At 42.0% G+C, this 21,656-nt stretch overlaps 1 protein-coding gene across 1 annotated transcript; it reads right to left on the minus strand.

Moving 5' to 3' along the window:
* Nucleotides 1–180: 180 nt before the first annotated feature.
* Nucleotides 181–19,609, minus strand: tspan17 (tetraspanin 17). The gene is made up of 8 exons (XM_070962537.1): nucleotides 19,018–19,609; nucleotides 11,198–11,248; nucleotides 9,309–9,455; nucleotides 8,258–8,428; nucleotides 7,635–7,760; nucleotides 6,712–6,759; nucleotides 5,032–5,148; nucleotides 181–4,755 (listed from the first exon to the last, which is right to left on the minus strand). The coding sequence occupies exons 1-8, from the start codon at nucleotides 19,102–19,104 to the stop codon at nucleotides 4,690–4,692; spliced, it is 813 nt and encodes a 270-aa protein (XP_070818638.1). The 5' UTR covers nucleotides 19,105–19,609; the 3' UTR covers nucleotides 181–4,689.
* Nucleotides 19,610–21,656: the final 2,047 nt, after the last annotated feature.

A 21,656-nucleotide genomic window follows, 5' to 3' on the forward strand; every position in this document is an offset into this window, starting at 1 on the left:
ATCTTAATCTCAAAAATGAGTAACCTCAGTTAATCGAATACAGTGAATGTGCAATATCGCCTCTGTAGTGTTGTAGGATCGAGGGTTAGTGGAAAATATACAAATTAAAACTGTGAATCCAGCCCTTGAGCAAATCTACACGCTGTTCATGTTTGCTTGAGTTAAAACGGAAAACACTCCTCTGTTATCATAAATCCTTTAATATATGAAAGAGGCATATTTCAACACAATATACAGTGTAACAGACCATGTCCCACAGTTTTCATATACATTTCTTTACAAGGCTACTCATCCGTGTAGACAGGTCTAAACTGAAAGAACGGATAGATAATGGTTTGTTGTTTTCTGCTGCAATTGACACACAAGGAAAAACGGCCAAACTGTTAAGTAAAACTGGGGGGGGGGAATGTTTTTGCTGCCCAGCTGAACAAAGGGATATTCATAGTGGTTTGTGTGGCTGAAAGATCATTAACTACCGTATCCACATTCTTCAACTGCAGCAAATCTGTAAAAATCTGTTAATATGCTCACAAACGAGTTAATGATGCTGCTTCCTGGCGCTCTGATGTGACCAGCGCCTGCACGCAATGAGGTAAGACAATGAGGCGCCGCTCACTTTTGTTGGAAATATCAAGAGAAATGCTCCAAGACATTAGCAGGCTTCAAGGCAGGAAAGGGATCACAGGATAAATCATCAGTCCTGATGACTGTCACTTTGCATTATGTACATAAAGGAAAAAAGTTCAGTCAAAGCATTCATATATGCATATGTAGCAAAAGAAGTCTTATATCAATAAAAGATTATGAAAACCTGGACAGAAGTGATGATTTCAATGATTAATGACACTGTTGAACTGGTTGTTTCTGCTGATTAAGATGCTTTGTGGTTTCCATGTAAGTCTGCTCACACGCACCCGCAAACAGACAGAAATGGAATGCTCCTGTTCACTAAAACAGATGTAAGAACCAGAAAAACATGGAAAAAAAAACATCACCATAGATAACTCTTAATTTCACATTTCTCAACTTCACTTGCATTGTGCGCTGCGCTGCATAGGGCTAATAAGAACGTCTAACGGAGCGTGGAGCTGCAGGTCCACGCTGATACTGACTTACACATTCATGGTATGCATAAGGCTCCTCCTCTGGAATGATTTCACTTCCCACAGGGAAAGCTGAGAAATGAAGAGGGTGTTTCAAGATGAAAGGCCATTATGATAAAGGACAAAGCATAATTAGCGTGGTTTCTCCCTGCCCCTTTCCCTTACATTAAAGGAATTCACAAGCAGAATCACCCAAAGCTGTTAAAACATAGTCCAGTAGGTCACCTTTGTAGAGTCTGCATATTAAAGCCCTGCCATGCTGCTATTACCCATTATTACGGCATTATTGTCCATAATACCAAGGTGACTGTCTGATTATTGGCATATCCATCCAGACACGGAGGTGGCTGCAGAGAGAGAGAGAGAGCGGGAGTGTTTTTTTGTGTAAGAGCTGCAGCTCTGCAGCACAGAGCTGACACCCATGGCCTCCATCTGCCTTCAGCCAGATCCATCACTCAAAAGGCAGCAGCCCTCCATTTTATCACACAAAACCTCCAATCTCCTTCTTCTTCATGCATAGGCAGATGTTGTTTCTTTCCACGAGGGGTGGGGGGGTGGGGGAGGGGGGTGTTTCAGACCTTGAGCAAACACTTTCAATTAGGGGTGATTTGAGAAAAAAAATGAAACCACTTCAAAGATTTGTTGAACTAATTAAGCACACATTATCTGTTTCAACCCACTTTTCAAAAGATTAAACTAGAAAGGTGTGGAGGAGGGCAAAAAAAAAACAAAAAAAAAACTCGCTGGTTTCATCCTGATCTTCTAGGCTCGAGTGGGACCGATTGATTTACAACAGTTCGTGAAATCAAAGAGGCCCACACACATTGAGAATAACAGGATGATAAAAATAAAGATGAAATCATGCAGCATCATGGCAACTATGGCTGGCAATTTGCAAGAACTGGCTTTTATCCTGTAAATGTTTCTACATGCGAGCTCAAGGAAAAACGCCTCAGACGGCTCGAGGCTCTTACTCACTGATTACACCTAAAGCCCTGAAATGAATGAACCCCTCTCTCGTGCAAACTCATCCCTTTCAGCTGAGAGAAGTCATTAAGACGCCGTCACTCCAGTGCAGATGTGTTGTGCTCCGCTGGATCGACTCTATTCATGACACCTAAATCAAATGGCTGTTGTTTTGTCTTGCCTTTCGCTTTTTTTTTCTTTTCCAAACGGGCCCAGTGTTTAAAAATACATCAAAATGACAGGCTCTGAAACAGGTGCAGTCAGATCAGGCAGCGTTTTGAGGAGGGAGCGTGTGGGTGAAAGCAACATGTGACATGAACGCGCAGCAGGAGATCATAAGGTGCAGTTACTGAATGAGCTCCTGTATATATATATATATTTTAATATATTCTCCAAGCAGACTCTGTGAGGCAGGAAAAGTTTTGCTGTACTGTTCACAGAATATTAATGCTACCCATCTTTCAACTTGTGTGCACTGCAATTCAAAACATGATTCCTTTTTTTTTTTGGGCTGTGTGTGTGTGTGTGTGTGTGTGTGTGTGTGTGTGTGTGTGTGTGTGTGTGTGTGTGTGTGTGGGGTCGAGTCAATCCCACCCAAATCCTGCCTGTGCTCCGTATCTGAATGATCCTGCTCCAACCAGAAACGAGCGTAGTGGTTCCATGCAGACAGAAACAAACACTATTATCAAGTGAATCCAGTCATGTCACAAACTGCATTCTGTGAGGATCATGGGTAAGATGAACAGCTGCGAGGGCAACCTATAATGGGATTCTTTTATATAATGAACAACAAAGGGCAACATGAACGGAGCACAAAGTGTAAACTTGAGCGAGGACAAATCACGTGGAATATTTCCTCAGCCTGGAAACTGTAACGACATGTTGAACAAACGCTTCCATCATGTGAGACTTGTTAGCTTGGTTACTGAACTACACATCGATAATCTAGTCAAAGCAGCATTCATGTTATATTATGGCTGTTGCTAATATCAAAGGTAACAGCATGTATTTACTATTCTATTTAAAAACCGGTCCAAACAAAAGACACATGGATTAAAGATAAAAGCGATACTGTAACATACATTTTTAATTTTTGTTTGATTTCTCTTTTCAACTGGCACTTCCCACAGAAAAAGGGACAATAAATTCACATTTTGGCTATCTAGAAACGCTATTTGTTATTCTTGGCATTCCTAACAAAATCTGAATTGCAGCCAGACAAAACCTTGGCAATTAGCTAGTGGGCAGCTGATATTATTTGGTCTCCATTAGGACTGCTAACAACATCGACGATAAGAGGCTATTACGCAGTTGACTGATGGGTCAGAGGTAAAACAGGTGCCTGGTGAAGTCAAACAATGAGTCCAGACTAGAAATCTGTCTATGAGAAGACAGGGATGAATAACGGACATCTTTAAACAGACAAATATTCGTATTTCACTTTGCAGAGGACGAAATATAAGACAAATGGTAACATATGTCAAGTAAAAAGGCCCCAAACCAGCAATCCCATGTGCCTGAGGGATGCTCAGAGATAAACACAATCTCAGCTATCATTAAAACCTTTTCCCTGTAAAGCATAGACCTACAATCCTCACCACACCAGGCTGTTTCATATAATACAATATCCTTCAGTAAATCAACAGATAATACAATCACTGCAGGGCAAACAGAGCAACTTTCGAGGGACTGTCAGTGTTTTTCTGCGTTAAAATAGTCTAAATTCAACAGACATGGATGGAAAAAAAAACAGATATGCTTTTAACCGGTGGCAGAAAGCATGTTTTCAGCCAGGCCCTGAGGTATTGTGGGGTGGGGGGAGCAGAAATTCAGAGCAAATGACAGAAAGGAAACAAATATATAAATGGGAATTAATGGCACTTTTTACAATTTGAGTCAGAATTCAAATCTCCTGAAATGATTTGAAGTTGCAGACTTGACCAGCCAGTGTTCAGAGTCTTTCAGTGGTCATAAAAAAAGGTCACTATGGAGAAAAATGACAGGCAGAAGAATCCGTACGTTTGTTGGCCGACCGGTCGGTCAGTCGCCCACAATCCCCTGCAGCGTGAAGTGGGGATAAACACGTTAAAAACCGGCTGTTTGTAGGATCAGATGTTCAAGCCCCCACTGAGCGGTAAGAGGCTCTGTGACACGTTTGACCTAAAAAAGGGACTCATCATCTCTTTTCCTTTGTTGTTGTTTTGTTTGTCTCTTTTCATCCATGGCTTCTAATCTCCCAGGTGACAGAAGTCTTTGTGCAACAGCGCCCATAAATACACGTGTCCGAAGAACAAAACCAGAGGAAACAGGAAAAAAGTAAAAAGAAGTAGGCAGGGACATCCTCTGTATATTTGTGTTAAAATCCCAGCTGAGTGGTAAACAACGTGTTGACTGTTTGGTTTGTGCGGGATATTCCTCTCTCCCTTCAAGTGTCGCTGATAAACAGGGAAGTAAACTCTTGGTATCTGCACGTATAAGTGTGAGAGTGTGTATGTGCTGCTTAGCTCGGTGGCAAAGTAGACAGAGTTGAATGCTCTCGACTCTCCACTCCCAGCTGGACGGGACTGTTTTTGACCTGGCTGGGCCCGATGGGTGGGGGCTCCTCGCTTCACCTCTCCTGTCACCAGTTGGCTTTGACAGCTTTGACGTCACTCACCAGGTTTTGAGCAAGGCAGATACCAAAAATCTGAAGAGGAGACAACACAGGACACAAGGTCAAGAGACGCTTACTGAAAAAGAGATCAGAATAGAGCACGTTACAGTAAAAAAAAAAAAAGAAGAAGAAGAAAAAGAGCAGACTGCAGTACTGCAGGGGTTTGCTTGACGTTACCTGGACCATCACTAGATGGCAGTAATGACACAAAACCAGCACCCAGACATGTTGTTAGGTTGAGGTAAACACCTGGTGTCACATACAATGCTTCCTCATTTAAATGTCTGCCAGGAAAAAACAAAGACTTACCTGTAAAAGTGCAATACCAACAAAGATTCCAGCTACAATGATCAGGTTGTCCTGAAGCCACTTCTCAAACTGTCCCACACAGCCCTTGGTATAGATATATTTCTGCCGGTCCAGGTCCTTTTGAAAAACAAAAACATGTTAGAGGTGAATTCAAATGAAGAGTGATTTTTATTTTTTACTTAAATCACATTTAAATGATTCACAGAGAGGACACTGGCCTTTTGCAGGGTTTACACAAACATCTGAACTCTGGCCTGTGACTAACGCCAGACAAAACAAACAACACAGATAGCATTTTGCCCACTGACTCTTTCACCACTGAGGAGGGCACGAGGGGTGAGTGATAACTGAGTCACTGTGAGATTACAACATGTCAGTGTTTGGACATCATGGAGAATATCAAGGCAGTGGATTCAGAGGACCATGTTGGGCAGAGGCTGTTTCCTGTGACCGGACAGATGGCTGTTTGTGTTAGCGTCAGATTCAGCCAATGAAGTACACGGTCTCTTCAGAGATGGACATTAAAAGGTGTAATTCAGAGCTGTGCAGACACTGGAATGGGGGTAAAAGCGGGTGTGAACAGGACTCTTTACAATGCTCTCTTTGTTACTCTTCAAGACAAGTCAACCAGGCAAATCCTTTGTTCTCTTGCAAAACCTGAAAGCTAGCTTTCAACCAATGGGATGTGAAGGGAGTCTTGGCAGCCAATAGAAAAGCAGGAAACACTATGTTGTTCTGGCTGTGAACTTCCTCTGAAGCTATTTCAGCCCTGTGCCTTTGTTGTGCCGCTGTCCTCCTCATGTCTCCTGCTCGTCCTCTTTCCCAGCCTGCCCTCCATAAACAAGCTGCACAGGAAACTTACTGCACATCACTGACAGTTTCAGCAAAATATCAGCGGCCAGGGCGTGAGCAGAGGAGCACACAGAGAAAATGAATTCATACCAACTCAGTGGCAGGTGGTTCACTGTATTGCAGCGCGCCTAGCAACAGCAATCTTTCTGACTGCAGTGCAGTGAGTTGTAACCACCACACCCACACACAGAGGAAAAGGGAACGGACTGGCATAACCCACTGAGTCGCCAATTACAGAGTGTAGTAAGGCTGCTCTCTAGGCTATAACTGGAGCCTAATTATCCCCGTTGAAGAACAATCTGTTATTAAGGCAAGAAGCATGCTGAGGAGCCTGTGCACTGCTTAACCCTATACGTTCTCTGTGTCTGCTGTGTTGGCCAACTGTTATATATGTATATGCTCTGGTTTCATTTAAAGTTATTTTCTTACAACCACTAATATATTATACTGTCCGTTTGAGACCAGCAATCAGGTCCAGTACAAATGAAGCAGACTGCCACTTCACCTTAAAACAACTGCTTACATCGCTTCAATCAAACAGATTTGCAGCTTGTCAATCAACTCGCCCTCAGGAATAATTCTGCTCAGCAGCTTTGCGTCGTTCTAACCAGAAAGGATGACACTGGCTGCCAATCATGCTCCACTGCTGCATGTACCTGTGCTGTGAATGAGAATTTAACTGCTATAATTGTATTAGACCATCTGCATGAGAAAATATCAGTAAGCACTAGCAATTTTCAGAGAGCTGCATCCTGAAAAGAGAAATAACTGCAGAGTCATGTTACACAAACAGAAGGTTAAGTATAGAGAAATGCTGGAGATACAAACCCCTTGAAGCCGAACATCATAACCGCACTGCGTGTTGATGACATCCTCCTGCAAGAACAACACAAAAATGTGAAATACTCTTCATGTCAGCGACTGGTCAGTGTTTCAAGTGTTGAATGACTCCTTTTAACTGCCAAAGGGGGAGAAATAAATTAGGAGGTGACTACTTTGGAGAGTAACTTTTCAAGCAAAATTCCTCAAGCATTCAGAATGAGTTGAAATGCTGCAATTTCAAAGCTAAATTATGGCTGCAGCTAATAATTACTTTCATTATCAGTTAATATGCAATATCAGTAATTATGTTAATGTTTTTTTTCTCTATTAATTGTTCTGTCTGCAAAAAGTCAGCAAACAGTGAAAAATTGACGTTATTCAGTTTCAGACAAGCCTCACATATGAGAGGTTGATACCAGCAAACTGACATTTTCACTCATAATTATTCAATTCTGAAAGTAGTTGATTATTTTTCTGTTGATCATTAGTTACAATTCAGTACAATACAGTAAAACCCAGATTCCCCCCAAAGTTGGGATGATGTGTAAAATTTAAATAAAACAGAATGTAATCATTTGCAAACCAACAGTGTTCACCAACAATGGTTTTACAAAGTTGAGCTCATGCAGTAACATCCTTTATACAATCATGTGTTCACAAAGTGGTGAGAGTTTGAAACATGTTGCTGCATCAAATTCAGAATAAGCATATATTTACAAAAATCAATGAAGCCGATGAGATAAAACATTAAACATACTGTCTTTGTAGTGTTTTCAATTGAGTATATCTCAAAAGGATTTCTTAAATGAATGTCTTGAAGTCTGATTTATGTCTTACACAGCATCCCAACATTTTTGGAGTCTGGGTTGAAAATAAAACAGCACATTTCTGCAAGATTAATCATGTGTTATTATTGATGAATGACTCACTGCGGGGTCTTTGACACAGCAGGAGAAGGGGACTCCACAGCGCTCCCTACTGGGGTTCAGGTCAGTGCAGTTGAAGTAGATGTTCAGGTTCCAGTCGTCGGGCCCGTGAGCTCCACAGCAGGACCACTGAGACAGCAGCAACAACAGGCAGAGATTAAACAGCCAACTCCAGTTAACAGACTGATTTATTTTCTCTGATCTGGTCTTGAAACAGCTCTTTAGAGCCCGGATCAGGTCAGCTTGGGTGGGTAGCCAGCTTACTGTGGCAAGTAGTGACAACAGATAGTGTGATACAAATGGTGAGACAGCAGCAGATCTAATCGCCTTTACAGTATGCCATGACAGAGCCCAGGGTTTATACTGTACACAGGGGACAACAAACCGTTTCACTTCACATAATTGGATAATCATTTGAGGGAAATATCATATTTACTCCACAGTTGCACTGGCTAACTCATTATCCTGTCTGCCCAGAACTGTGCTGACTCAAGATCAGTGTTGAAACTCATATAAACAACAACACCTCTAGAGAAGGGAGTGACTCCCTCCAGCCAAGGAACGTGAACCTTTATAAGGAGACTGTAACTGAACACAAAGGTTTCAGAGTGCAGGCGTGGACTCACATATTCCTGCGCAAAGTCAATGAGATTCTGCAAGTCGATGTCATCGCGGTAGGCCTTGACGTTATTGTTGATGAAAAAGTTGAGCTGGTCTTTGATCCAGTCCTTAAAGACGAAGGCAAGGATCCCAGCAGTCAGCTCCAAGAAGAAGATCAAACCCAGGAACACGGAGAACTGGAAAGCACACGACGCGCACAAGTGTAAACACGCATAAACACACACAAGTGTAAACATGCACAAACACACACAAGTGTAAACACGCAAAAACGCAAAAACAGAAAACAGAAAACAATAAATCTGGCAGTTTAATCAGGCAATCTGGGTGCGCTCAGGAAAATCTTGTTTTAAAAAAAGGACCAGAAGACCAAAAACATTTTTTTTCTCATCGCATCTTTTGTAAAAGAATGAAAGGACAAACGCTCTGATGTAATGTCGCCGTACAGGTCTGTCCTGATTTGCTGAGTGAGTGTGGCAACAAAAACGGCAGTCCCAGGGGCACCGTTACATCAGCCCTTTACAGTAAATGTAGGCGGAGAGGAGACGGGGCTCATAATAAATGCACAAAAGCCACATTAGCTCCTCACTCTGACGCCTGACTCACTGCTGCTAATGGACATCGGCTGGAACTAATAGCTACTCAGAATTGCAGCCAGCAACAAGGCGAGTGTGTCTCCATCATTCATGTGTTGTTATCGATATAGATCAACCCAAATAAACCTCCTAAACTGGCTTTGGGCTTTAGAGGTCATCTTAGTTTTTTTTTTTTACACATCAAAAGACAAAAAATACATCACGGAGTTAATTGATATTAAAGAGAGAAAATGTTTCGGTGGCTTATGAGGCGTGGATCAATGCTTCTGATCATTGCTTCCTGATGAAACAGGCCTTAGCTTGGTGACGAGATTTGTGCCACGCAACCGCCCCAAGCATCTGGCCTGGGTGAGTCATCCACCTGCTGCTCTGACAGCCTCGGCTCTGGTGTGAACTGCAGATCTAAGGGGGCGTGATGTGGTTAAAATGGCGACTGTGCTCGGACAGCTGGGAGCTGACTTACAAATTTAAGCAGGAAGGTGTTCTCTCTGAGCGCTCCGATGCAGCCAGCGAAGCCCAGGACGAACATGACCCCTCCTACGACGATAAAGAGCCACACGGGGTCAAAGCCCCCGAGGTCTGTGATGGATGACAGATTGGACAGCACGCCCTGAGGGAGAGGAAGAAAGACAAAAGAAAGCGGTTAAAATTCCGACTGTAACACTTCCAAAATCAATCCTTACTATCTCTATTACAAGGTCCCAGCTCATTTCTGCACTCTACAGAAACACAGTTAACCTTGAAAAGAGGCAAAAATAGTGAAAATTTAACTTATGACAGCTGAGAGGTTAATGTGGGTTGCCCTGTTCAGAAATGCAGCAGAAGAAAAGCTGTAAAAAGCCGATACTGTTAGCATGTGGGCGGCTTCCCCAATAGAATACCAACCCCCCAGATGTTTTTTCTTTTAATCAATTTATCTACAGCACATTTTCCTTCTAACAGATCTCTGCCCTGCCTATAAAACAAGTGACTCTTCCCAGAAGAGGCAGAGTTCAGCAAACATTCACAAACAGACATCCCTCCTTCCTCTCTGCACATCCTGTCCTCGCAACCCCGAGGCTGTAAGGCCAACATTTTTTCCTGTCAGTCTCCAGCCTGCATCGTGCCTTGCACTGACAAATTTCTCAAACAGAAATTACACCGTAACGCCAAACAGTAGGCTCATGGAAGGTACCACAGGGCAGCACATTAGACAGAGGTACAGTCATGCATCATGCAAGATCTCTGTCTTTTTCACACCATAATGAAAGCGACCCCACCAGCCTTACCGTCTGTTAATGTGGGTAACTGCTCTCAATTCTGACATCCTGTTTGCTTGCACATGTCAAACACTTGCAGCTAAAGCCCACAAAGCTGAAGTCTCCTACTGCTTAAGCTCAGCTCCCACTGCACTTGTTAAGGGACAACTACAGCGTGGAGGTATGACTGCGTTCTTGTGCTTTCATAGCACTTGTGCAGAATAAAGTGCCTTCATTTGGATCTAAGCATGAGGCCCTGAAACACTAAACTAGTCTGGCTGAATGCAGCAGGCTAGAAACTAATCATCTTAGCCACTGAGACCCAAACTCACCATTATGCCTTTCCAGTACCTGCTATTCATCATACGGCCTAATCCTTTAAATTATTCACACTGTTCCACTGAGGGACTCTGGTGCAGGCCTGTTTGCACAGAGTTCACGACCAGACGTTACTAATCAGTACACGCTTCCATGCTGGTGCAGCATTTACTGAAGTGAACAGTACAACTTCGAGATAATTAATGAACAAATTGACTGTTAGCTCAATTGGAAGGAGTTTTAAACATGGCCATGACCCACTGCACATGGGAGGTTAATGGCACCATTTGACCTTTGTAGTTAGTATACTGTGGAAAATAAACTGTAAGCAGTTTCCACGCAAGTTTGCAGCGTTCACTTTGTGACGGGTAACGACATTGAACTCCTGCTGGATATGACTGAAATGAGTTTGTAATTTCCTTTATGGCTCTTTTTGTGTTGCTGTGCACTATTCTACTTCCTGTTCAACTACTGGAAAAACATAGTTGCTCAACAAAACTTTAACACTCAAAAATCTCACTTAAACTGCAGGAATATTTTTCACTTCCTGAGACGGCTAAGACATGTTTACTATTATCAGGTAATATGCTTTTAAGTGGTACAAAGTGTTACAGGAAAGGTGCCTTTATTTCCCACAGCACTTCTCTCAATTCTCAGTTTTCATCTAAATTCTCTCCTGCAAATTGGACTTTCAGCTTATTCCTGCCGGAATACAGGGAAGGAATTTAGCTATGCTGCTGAGGCAGTCGTGTTGCGCTTCAACACTGTGTGTTTGTGTGCATGTGTTTATACTTACCTTCTCCGCCCATGCCCACAGGCCTATGCCCAAGAATGCGGCTCCTAGTAACTGTAAAACAAAGGCAGAGAAGAGGCGTCACTGTCAGGCTGAAAGCAACTGAAAAAATGAAGAAATAAAACATCTGAGACTTAATGAGAATCAATCAAAGGTAGAGAAAACATCTTTTATCAGGACTGCGTTGGATCACATTTGACTTATGATGGTGCCTCCCTGGCAACATATGCAAACAACCCCACAACTGTCTTCAGGTTCAGATTTTTGTAACATTAAACTCCACAGTAATCCACGACATCACCTTCTCCCAACACAGCCTCCCCCACATCAGATGTGTGAGAAGAGCAACAGTCAAAACACAAATACAGAAATATCCAATAATCTTCTAAAACTGACAGATAATCGTGTGTTCATGTAAAATCTCCATCACTTATAAAGAGAATCTCAGTGAGACATTTGGCTTTTGGAGGCTTGACACAAAAGCCAGTTCTGAGAAGATGTCTTTTAATTGGCTGTGGACGGAGTGAATCACTACAAATGCAGGTTACTGCAGGTTCGACTCATTGCACTGGGCCACTTAAGAGGCTGGAGGATCTGATATCCTGAGAGTTAAAGAAAATCCATGTGGTATTAGCCTCCCATTCCATGAATGATGAATACAGGGCTCACAGTTCAAAACATGCCAAAAAAAAAACTTTGAAAAGCACAGGGTGACTGTCAGAGCCAAGATAAAAAATTTAACAGAATAACAAGGCTTCAGGACTCAGAAAAAGGACCTATTTCTATGTAGTGTGGGTTTAGTCCTGCAATGTTATTGTCTAATCAGCATTTTAGCTGCCACAAGACCCCATTCTAAAGAGATTTGGGATGGTAATGAACTTAACTGAGGCACACTATAGTGGCAGAGCCTGAAATATAATAGCGTCATTGATATTGGGATAAATTGCATTGTTGGGAAGCTGATTAAATCTGGAGAAGCAGGTAAACTGATGGCAATCAGCACCAACAATGTGGCAGAAATGTCACATGCTGCATGTTGGTCTGGCAGTTACATAAGAGGCTGTAGTGAAGGGTGTGATGGCTTCAGCTGGAAAGTGACCGGCAGGAAGAGTCAAGGTAAGCAGGCGGAGATCAGGTAGAAGAGATTAGACTGACAGAGTGGGGGTATTAAACCATTAAGCCTCTGACTCGAAATAATCCACATGGAGCACAAAAAAACGTGACAGAGTTCTCGCCAAACAGCATTGAAGCTATTATTACACAACTTAATCTGAAGTGTAACGTCACAGAATGGTTGTCTAAATATTTTGAAGAATTACCAATTGTGAACACCTACATTCAATAAGTTTTGTCATTTGATAGCAAAGAAAATCTTTAAATGCTGTCAGCATCGTTTGATTCCTAATTATGAAATTATGAGAATTGGGATGTTTTTAAGCAGCTCTATGAAAATAACTTCAGACAATTCGTTCTATATTATATCAAAATGTAAATAAAAAACTTCGATTTGGCAATGGCGGGGACTTGTCCAAGTATTATGCTACAAACGTTAGTATGACAAAGATTTTTCTATATCTGGATTTGAAAAAGACACTTCTGCATGCTAACCCTTGTGAGACTGTTGTTTTTGTGTGTTTGTCACTGCTCAGTGAACACACTGCCATGTTTTCCAAGAGCTAAACTCAGAGTGAGTTATTTCACTGCTACATTATTGATCAGGAAACATTTCCTTGCACAAAACTCTCATAATACTTTTCTGATATATATTTTTGATGATATCTCATGAGAGTTCAACATGGATTACTGCTCGACAAATAACTGCTCGACTACAATTAAATCCCAACATTCATATTGACTGTACAAAGATCTGTAATCACGGTGTACTTGGTTAGCGTTCAGCTGTCAGTAATAGGCAGCACATGCAATAGTTTTGCTTTTTATTCAAGTGAAAAAATAACTGTCTGGATATCGTTGCATCAAGCAGTACGAATCCTTCTGGAACAACACAACACCGACATGTGTTATAGAACAGAGTGCAACTTTCTGGCTGCAATTTCTGACTCTTCCTTTTTCTTCCTTTCCTTTTCAATTCAGGTCCAGGAGCTTTCTGAGGACACAGCCCATGAAGGAGCGTCCTTAAGAGAACCTGAAGGATAAACTGAACCTGTGCCTTCTTTCCAAATGAGACAATCCAGCTGCACAGACTCCAAACTGAATGTTGCATTAAGGCAACGCTTAGAGTTTAAAACCCCCAGAGGTCATCACCAGGAAGTTGGCCTCAAACAGGCAACAAATTGGCTTGAATTTTTAACACTCTGCGCCAAGTAATCACTCATCATGACTGTTATATGAACTGCATGATAATTACCATTCCCAACGTTAGACAGTAAATGGTAGAATGGACGTCACACTAATGTTGCTAACTGCAGCCTAAAAGGGAAATAAACTAAGAGAAATGACATTTAACCAATATACTGTTTTGTATTGTCTGAGGGAAGACATTTTCTAGTAAACGCGTGGCACCGACACATCAGATATGCTTCCTGTTTCATTCTCATTGTTCTGTCCTCAACAGGAAACCAGGAGGAGTTGATGACACTTTGATGGATAATATCCTGCACACATGAAAGCTTTTATTTACTTTACTAGAGTCAATACATATATATCACTGCTACAACTGAAGATCATTTACAATTGTCATGATTAGCCAGAGATGATTAGGAATAGCTTGGATTTAGAGAGCGAGCGCTGCTAGAATCTCATGCTGCCTTCAATGAATCCATATAATGTAAGGAAAGCAGACATTTCTGGTACAGAATCTATAGTGACTGACTGGTATCATGTGTTATACTTATCACGCAGCGCTCCACGTAAATTATAGGCACTTAAAATGTACTACTACTTCTGGCGAATTGTTCACAAATCATCAATTACAGGAAGCCCTTGTGGTTCAGTGTGAACACATCCTATTCCCAGCCCCTCTCGTCCCATCTCTCCTGTGTACTCTCTGCTGTGAACTATGCAATAAAGCAGACGGAAAAATGGTCTTTTCACTCTGGTGCTTCTAAAATAAAACACCAGACAGACACCAGAACAGTACTGCTGTTATATGGCCAATTTTGTTGTTATTTCCGGTCAAAAGTACTTCAGTGCACGTCAAGTTGCATTTCCCCCTGCCACAGCTTGAGGCGACTGCGAAAGCAGCATTAAGTGAGACAGCGAGGTGTTATCCATGCCGGGTACCCTGTCATTTTGCCTTACTATTTCTGAATCTCTTTCTCAGTCAGTGAATACTTCCATTAACTTTATTCATAAAATACACAGTAATTTGAAATCGAGTACTGATCAAAACCTAAGTTAAAATCACAGTTAAAATTTTGCTAGTTCCACAGAATTCCATTCCTTTATCATCACATTATTTCAGAAATCTGACCTACCGTCACCACAAACTATCAGTATTTTGTGTCTGTTACAGTGTAAGACTAACACACTCGAGCCGTATTATGTGCCTTTTCATCAAAGCCCTACTTGCAAACCAAACTTCCCTCATGGGACAATAAGATCTGGGTTGAAGTGAGTCTGACTCAGTGAGTACATTGAGACTGAACTGAACCCGCCTTTGTACAGTGCTTACGTTATTTCTTTTTATCTAACTTTTCCCACAGTTTGGGCAGCCAGAGTCGAATTCAGGTCAGCTGAAGTCTGAAACATGCCACCTGTGTTAAGATCTGTCAATGTCAACCTGAGACATGTTCACAGACAGTAAGTTCTTTTTAGAAGATAAAAACTAAGTGAACCAAGTAATTTCATGATAATAAACCCAGAAGAGCACAATACTGTGGCCTTGGTCTTGCTTATTCATAATGCTTCTGTTTGCTTGGTGGCGAGATGTTTTAATAAAAATCCCTTCCGGATTTACTTCTTTCAATCTCACCTGCTCTTGTGAGTAATAAGTTTCCCTTTCTTCTGTAGAATTCTACACTAATCCCTGTGCTTTTATCTCTGGACTTCTATGTTTTATCACTGTGTAAATAAACAAAGTCTGGAACTACATGTCCTTGTATCCGCCTGGTTATTCAAATCATGATAATCAGGTTATTTCTCTGTCAAGTGCAGCCACAAGATGTGTGTCCCAGAGCCAGGGGTTCCTCTCCACGAGGACAGAGAGATTATCAACACTTGAGAAGATGCCTCCCTAAGCCAACTGATCCCATTAACCTCAACTAACTAGCAGACAAACCAAGCTCCACGCTGCCTGGACACACATACATACACAAATGCACAGGGTATAGACTTACTCAAGCGTGACTGACCTTTCAATCACTCCCTCAAAAGCTGAATCCCTAATGTCAGGCCGTGTGAACGCAGCCATTCTTGATATGATGTCAGCGGAAGCACCAACAGCTCATCTGATAACGCAGCAAGGAAACATTTCCACATATTTTGCATTCACCTTTCTCTACACTCGATACTGCAAAATCAGTGGATCTATTTAGCTGTTGAAGTGCAACAGCATGTAACTAAAACAAGCGCCAGGGCCGCAGTGTGTCTGCCTGGAATGGACAATGAACACTCGAGGCAGAGGCCACAATTGAGACAAGTTTAGGTCCTGTTCAAAGCTATTATCTTGCACCCAGACACATCCAGATATTGTGTAGACCCAACTGAGAAGGACTGCAGTTGACAGAGTATCAGAGCAGAAATCAGAACTAATAAGAAAAGAAAAATCCCCCTGTGAGTGGTCCTTGCCTCCCTGTTCACATTTGATTTTATCTGTGGGGACCAGCAAACACTAAACCAAAAAACGCACACTATTGTCCTCAGACAAGACTACACAAGGCTAGAAAGCAGGAAAATAGCTGGTATTTGACATCAACTGTGTTTAGGATGTCCACGATGCTATACACTAGGATGGTGCAACTAACAATTATTTTTATTATCGATTCATCTACCTATTACTTTCTTATTTAATCACTTTGTTAACAAATTGCCTGAAAACTGGGAAAATGCCCCTTTTGATTCCTCACAGCCCAAGTTGACATATTCAAAGTTATATGAAATGGTCCCAAAACCAGACATATTCAGATAATCATCCCACTTGACAGACAAAATCATCAAATGGAATCAGCAGACGTTTGGCATTTTTAGGTGAAAACCGACTTAAGCCGTGACTCTGACGATTGATCAATGATGAACTTATTAGTTCAGCTCTTTGGGCTTTATGAAACCCATTTTTTTCTGCGAATTTGTTTCTTCCCCCCAAGTTTCGTGTTTTCTGTTTACATTTTTCTAAATTCTGAGTGTTACAATTTTAGAAATAAATTATTAAAAATAAATATCAGCGCCGTCGAATATCAGACAGCGTTCCTGTGCGTGACCAGAAACGGATGTTGTTCTTCGGCGCAGCCATGAAGTCTTCAACCAAATCCTGTCTTGCATCTGCTGATGTGGCTGCACTTCTGAGAGTCTGCTGAAGTGATGTGCTCTTGCGAGTGTGCTGTGTCTCTCTCTCCTTCTCTCAGGATGTCTTCAACATGGAAATCAAGGGGCCTAAGGTCTGCTATACATACAGGCTAAAGTCGACTGTGCTTTCTTCAAATGCAGTGACGTTCATACTGCATAGGTACAGTGTGTGGAGCCATGAATCGCATCTAAATGCAGCTTCAGAGATTCAGTCACACCTGGTTCTTTGCAGTTGTCCACTTGCAATGTGATCAACTAGCAGGCATTTTAGTGCCAAATGTGAACAGACACTTAGAGCTGTAGCTGGCTAATAACGCACAGCCTGCCACAAACAGCTCAGCAACTTGGTTACAGCTTAACAAGCTCTTAATTACAGCATGCAGCTTCCAAACATTTCAGCAGCTCAGGCAGAAAATATGATTAATTAAGTGGATGCGAGGAATGTGTCTATTGTTAGGAGGAGAGAACTTGTGTTGTTCTTGGGCGAGAAAGTCTGGCTGTCAACAGCAAGCTCAGGCGCGCTGGAAGAATTCACACAGAAACCAACACACTGGGTTTTATTGCTCCATTTTGTTCACAATATTTAGGGCCTTACAGGCATTCTGTCTCAATTTAGGCAGCATTTTCAAGCCTGACAAGATCACTACAGGAAAGACAAATGGGTTGATTTGTGGAAAATAAATCCCATCTCTCTCTATTTCGGCAATGCACTGGCTTGTCTGTCAAAGCCAGTTTTGCAGCACACAGACGAGAGGAGAACATCTTCTAGTGATTATTAACGGAAACAGCCAGCGAGCTGGAACTTGTTCCACAGTTTCACAAAAAGCCCAGACATGGGACTATTAGCCGGGCCTGAGTGTCAAACAGTCTGAAAGAACGCAATATGAATCAGACACAACACTATAACCCTGTGACTCAATATTTCCTGGTTGATTGCTCACTCAAAATGAATTACAGAGCATTTTTCATTTGTGAGGCCAACTGTAAAATGTATTTGTTCATTGTACTTTAAAATAACCCCAAAAAATGTGGCTTGCGGCATCTTTGGCAGTTCATATCACCTCAGTTCCCCAAAAAATAAAAACAAGCCAGAGACTCAGCGTAATACTCCTACGTTTGGAAGAGGAGTGATGAGGAATGAAGAGGTGGCAATGAAAGGAGGCGGGACAGGAACTGATCCAGTTGCGTGTGGATCCCATGTGCCTGATAAGTCCGTCAGAAAGGCCCCCCCCTCCATTCTTTGTTATCAGCATCACTCTTTGTGCGTTCGTGGGTGTGTGAGTGAAAGAAACAATGCTGTCCCGCAGAGCCCGAGCACTATAATGGTGGTGGGGGTGAAAAGGGTGCTTGAAAGGAGGAGGGCTGGGTTTTATTCAAGCCCGTGTGGCCTTTTCCTTCCAACAGTGTGTGGGAAGACCCTCTGGGGCACATAGACACGCCATTCCTTCACCCACAGACATTATATTACACCAGCCGACAGAGGCAATGCAGACGGGTGAGGAGGGAGGGGTGAAGCTGACTGAACAGAGCAACTTTTCAGACTGAGGAGGGATAAAGATGGAGGGGGTGGGGGGCGTTGTAAGGGAGATGTGGGCTCACTTGCCACTGGACTAACAATACAGATGAGACTGCCATTTCTCAAACTCAAACACAATGGTACCTCACTGCCAAGGCAGAAGGAGAGAGGCTCACAGCAGCCAGGCTTTTTCTCCATGTTCGTTTGTGTGTCTCCACCATCAGACAATCAAACCATCATCAGAGGCCCCTATGCTCTCCTACAAACTTCCCTGAAGGATGAAGGATTTGAAGTGACTGCTAATACTTGCTTATGACTCCCCACTATTAACCAACACTTCATTTCTCGACTTTCATGAAAGAAAAGTTGCAGCTGCCCACAGGCCAATACAGGAAAAAGACGCGAGAAGTACAGACAAGAAGTGGATTTTAATATTTCAAAGTCATGACATGAATACGAAGATTTTTTTTTTTTTTTTTTTGCTTAATTATGAGCACACCCAACTCTGTCCCACGCCAAAAATGACTCAACTTCTAGTTTTCTAGGACAAACAAGTAAACAAGCTAATCTGTTATACAAGTTGCCACACAAGACGCCTCACACCAGAACAACAGCTGCACATGGCAGGAGAAAAACTAATTTAATACTTTTCCAGTTAGCTAAACTAACTCAAATGATCATTTTCACGAGACCTCGAGAATCTTTTAAGTCAAAATTTGCCAACAGCAACGGTGCTAACGTTAAGCTAACTTTGATAGAATATTGGAGACTTTTCGCTTAGCAACACTTAACGTTCATTTTCCGATAGGGACAGGTGAAGGCTAAAAACACTGTGTTTACTTACCCAGAATAAAATGTTGAATCCAAATAAGAAGTACTTCACGCAGCAGCTGACTTCTGCTCCTTTAAAATGTTGGTGTTTCCTACTCATTCTTCCAGGGATAGTGGTGGCTAAGTGGCAAGCTAGGTAACTACTACGGCTGGTCCCTGAAAAGCTTAGCCAAAGCTACAGTTCCTGAAAGACTGAAGCCGAGCTTAGCTGGCTCCATCAGCTGCACAACGCCGAGTTTACTCGCCGGACAGCTTTAAGCAAATCAAACATATGCGTCTTACGGTTTTTACCTCGATTTAACCATTAGCATGCTAGGCCAGCTAGCTCGCAACTTCTATGGTTAGCATAAGCAGCTAACAACAACAAATCCAGGGACACTTAAGGCACAGACATTCATCTGCAGTTCAGTCGATACTCAAGTTGCCCGGCGGTGATTTGGTGCCGCACACCGGGAGATAGAGATAAAGCTGATGGCCTTTCAGCTACCTAAACGTCCCCTCGATTATCTCTGCTGCCGCATCGTCGCTTGAAATCTTCATCCTTGTTGTTTTGGCTGTAAAACAAGCCCCTGCTGTCAAACGTAGAAACCACCGCGCTGGCTTTCGCCCTTTTCACCTCAAGAGCGGCCTCTTGTGTTTCAAGGCAGGGTTTCACTTCACTGGGTGGGCCATAGCGAGAAAAAGCTGAAACATCCTCCCATTACTGACCTAAACTGAGCGCGGGGAAGGTCAGTGCGACAATTCAGGTTTCTAATTTAAAACTAAAATAATTCAGGTTTCTAATTTAAAACTAAAATAAAAAGAAGAGTATTTTACATACTTGCATTGTTCTTCATCTTTCAATCCATAGCAAATGGGTTATATTTAACAATAAATAATAAAGCATATTCTTTATCTTATGGTGTAATTTATATTTGGCAACTCAAATCTAAATGAAAAAATAAAAGTGGAAGGGAAACTGCTCAGCTTATGAAAACAGGCTCCCAAACCTACGACACTGCTGACTACGTGCCACCTTATATGCAGTTATCCTTTCACATTTTCCACTGGAATTATACATGTGATATGAATTATACGTGTGATATCTAACACAGAGATATCACATTTTTTTCTCAAGTAAGCGGCTGTGCCAGAATCACATGGGTTGTAATTATAGGATGTAGCAAGTGAGCATCCAGGTTAGTAGGAGTCTGCGCGCTGTTCAGCATGCTGTGTCTGAAAATGAAAGATTACTGTGGAATTTATGCCTCGACACTGACACTTGGGGAGCATTGGCCTGTTTCACTGCACACACTTTGACTTGTCATAGCAGGAAAAGCAGGTTAAGTAATAACATTAAGGTCTGTTCTATTACAATGACAGTGAGAGAGCATGCACAGTAGCAGGGAATCACTAAATGCATTCATCATTCATTTTATTAATTACACTTGTGCCTTTCCTTCCATGACATGTTAGAATGTCAGCAGTGAAAAATGTCTGAGGAACGACATTCATTCTTACTTTCATGGGATAACAAACTGAAATTCTTTCTCATTTCTACAGTTTTTTGTTTCCCCTTAGCATTTTCAGTCGGGAATAATTGCCTAATTTCAATACTGTGATACATTATTGAAAAGAAAATAGAGACCGCCAGAGAATACATGAACTGTTTATTTTGAGAAACAGTTGCGCGCACATAATCAGTTCAAAAAGTGCTGCTTCATTTGAACTTCTGTCCGCAGTCCTACAGATGGCAGTCTATGAGCCTGTGATGAATGTGGCTTTGGTTTTCTTTTCACCCTGAGGGGTTGCTGTTGGGGACATTTCAGTCCCCTAACTATCACCACAAGTATGTAATATGTTGCACTGACACAGTGAGGCATAATGCGAGACCAAATGTGGTGGCTGTTCATGCACATATGTCACTACTTTGGGTGATAAACAAGTTGCGAGCATATCAAATGTAAGCAGCATTAGAAACAGGGGTAGGGGCAGAGATACATTTGCAGGGGCTGCATCTACATAATGTATTAATACTAATGAATTAGTATGTTTTAATTACACAAATCTGAGCTGTTTTAGCTTTTCGTTAATGTGACTTAAAATTGGCAATTCATACCATTCGATTCCAATCATCACAATATACTAATTACCACTACATTTTTAATGGAGATGCTGTTGAATTGCCTCAAAGGGTTATATTAGGACCAATAGAAATATGGTATGAAATACAGTATGAATTCTTGTTTAGGTGGCACTGTGCAGGATTGTTCTCCACACAGTTAATTTCTTTAATGAACAACACTCAAATTTTTGGAAAAATGTCGATCTGGTTTTGGCACACCATGCAGCACTGAGACTGTACTCTGTTTTAATTCTCCATGATTGCAGCTCAGCCTTTGAATGAACTTCAGCTGTCTGAAAAACTATGTTAGCATCAGTCATGTGCCCTGGATTGGTTCACCTCTTATCTGTCTCTATTCGGCTTAGAGATGCCTCCTCCTCTTGTGTTCTTCTCTTTTGTGGAGTCTCCCAGGGGTCTATTCTGGGTCTTATGCTACCCCTGGGGCAAATCATATGGTGACATACTATTGATATTCATTGCTATGTGAATGATGGGCAACTGTATGCCCCTAAAAAGCCTGGTACCCCTGCTATTTCCTATATTATGTC

Source organism: Chaetodon trifascialis, chromosome 5 (assembly GCF_039877785.1).
Source record: "Chaetodon trifascialis isolate fChaTrf1 chromosome 5, fChaTrf1.hap1, whole genome shotgun sequence".
Lineage (NCBI taxonomy): Eukaryota > Metazoa > Chordata > Actinopteri > Chaetodontiformes > Chaetodontidae > Chaetodon > Chaetodon trifascialis.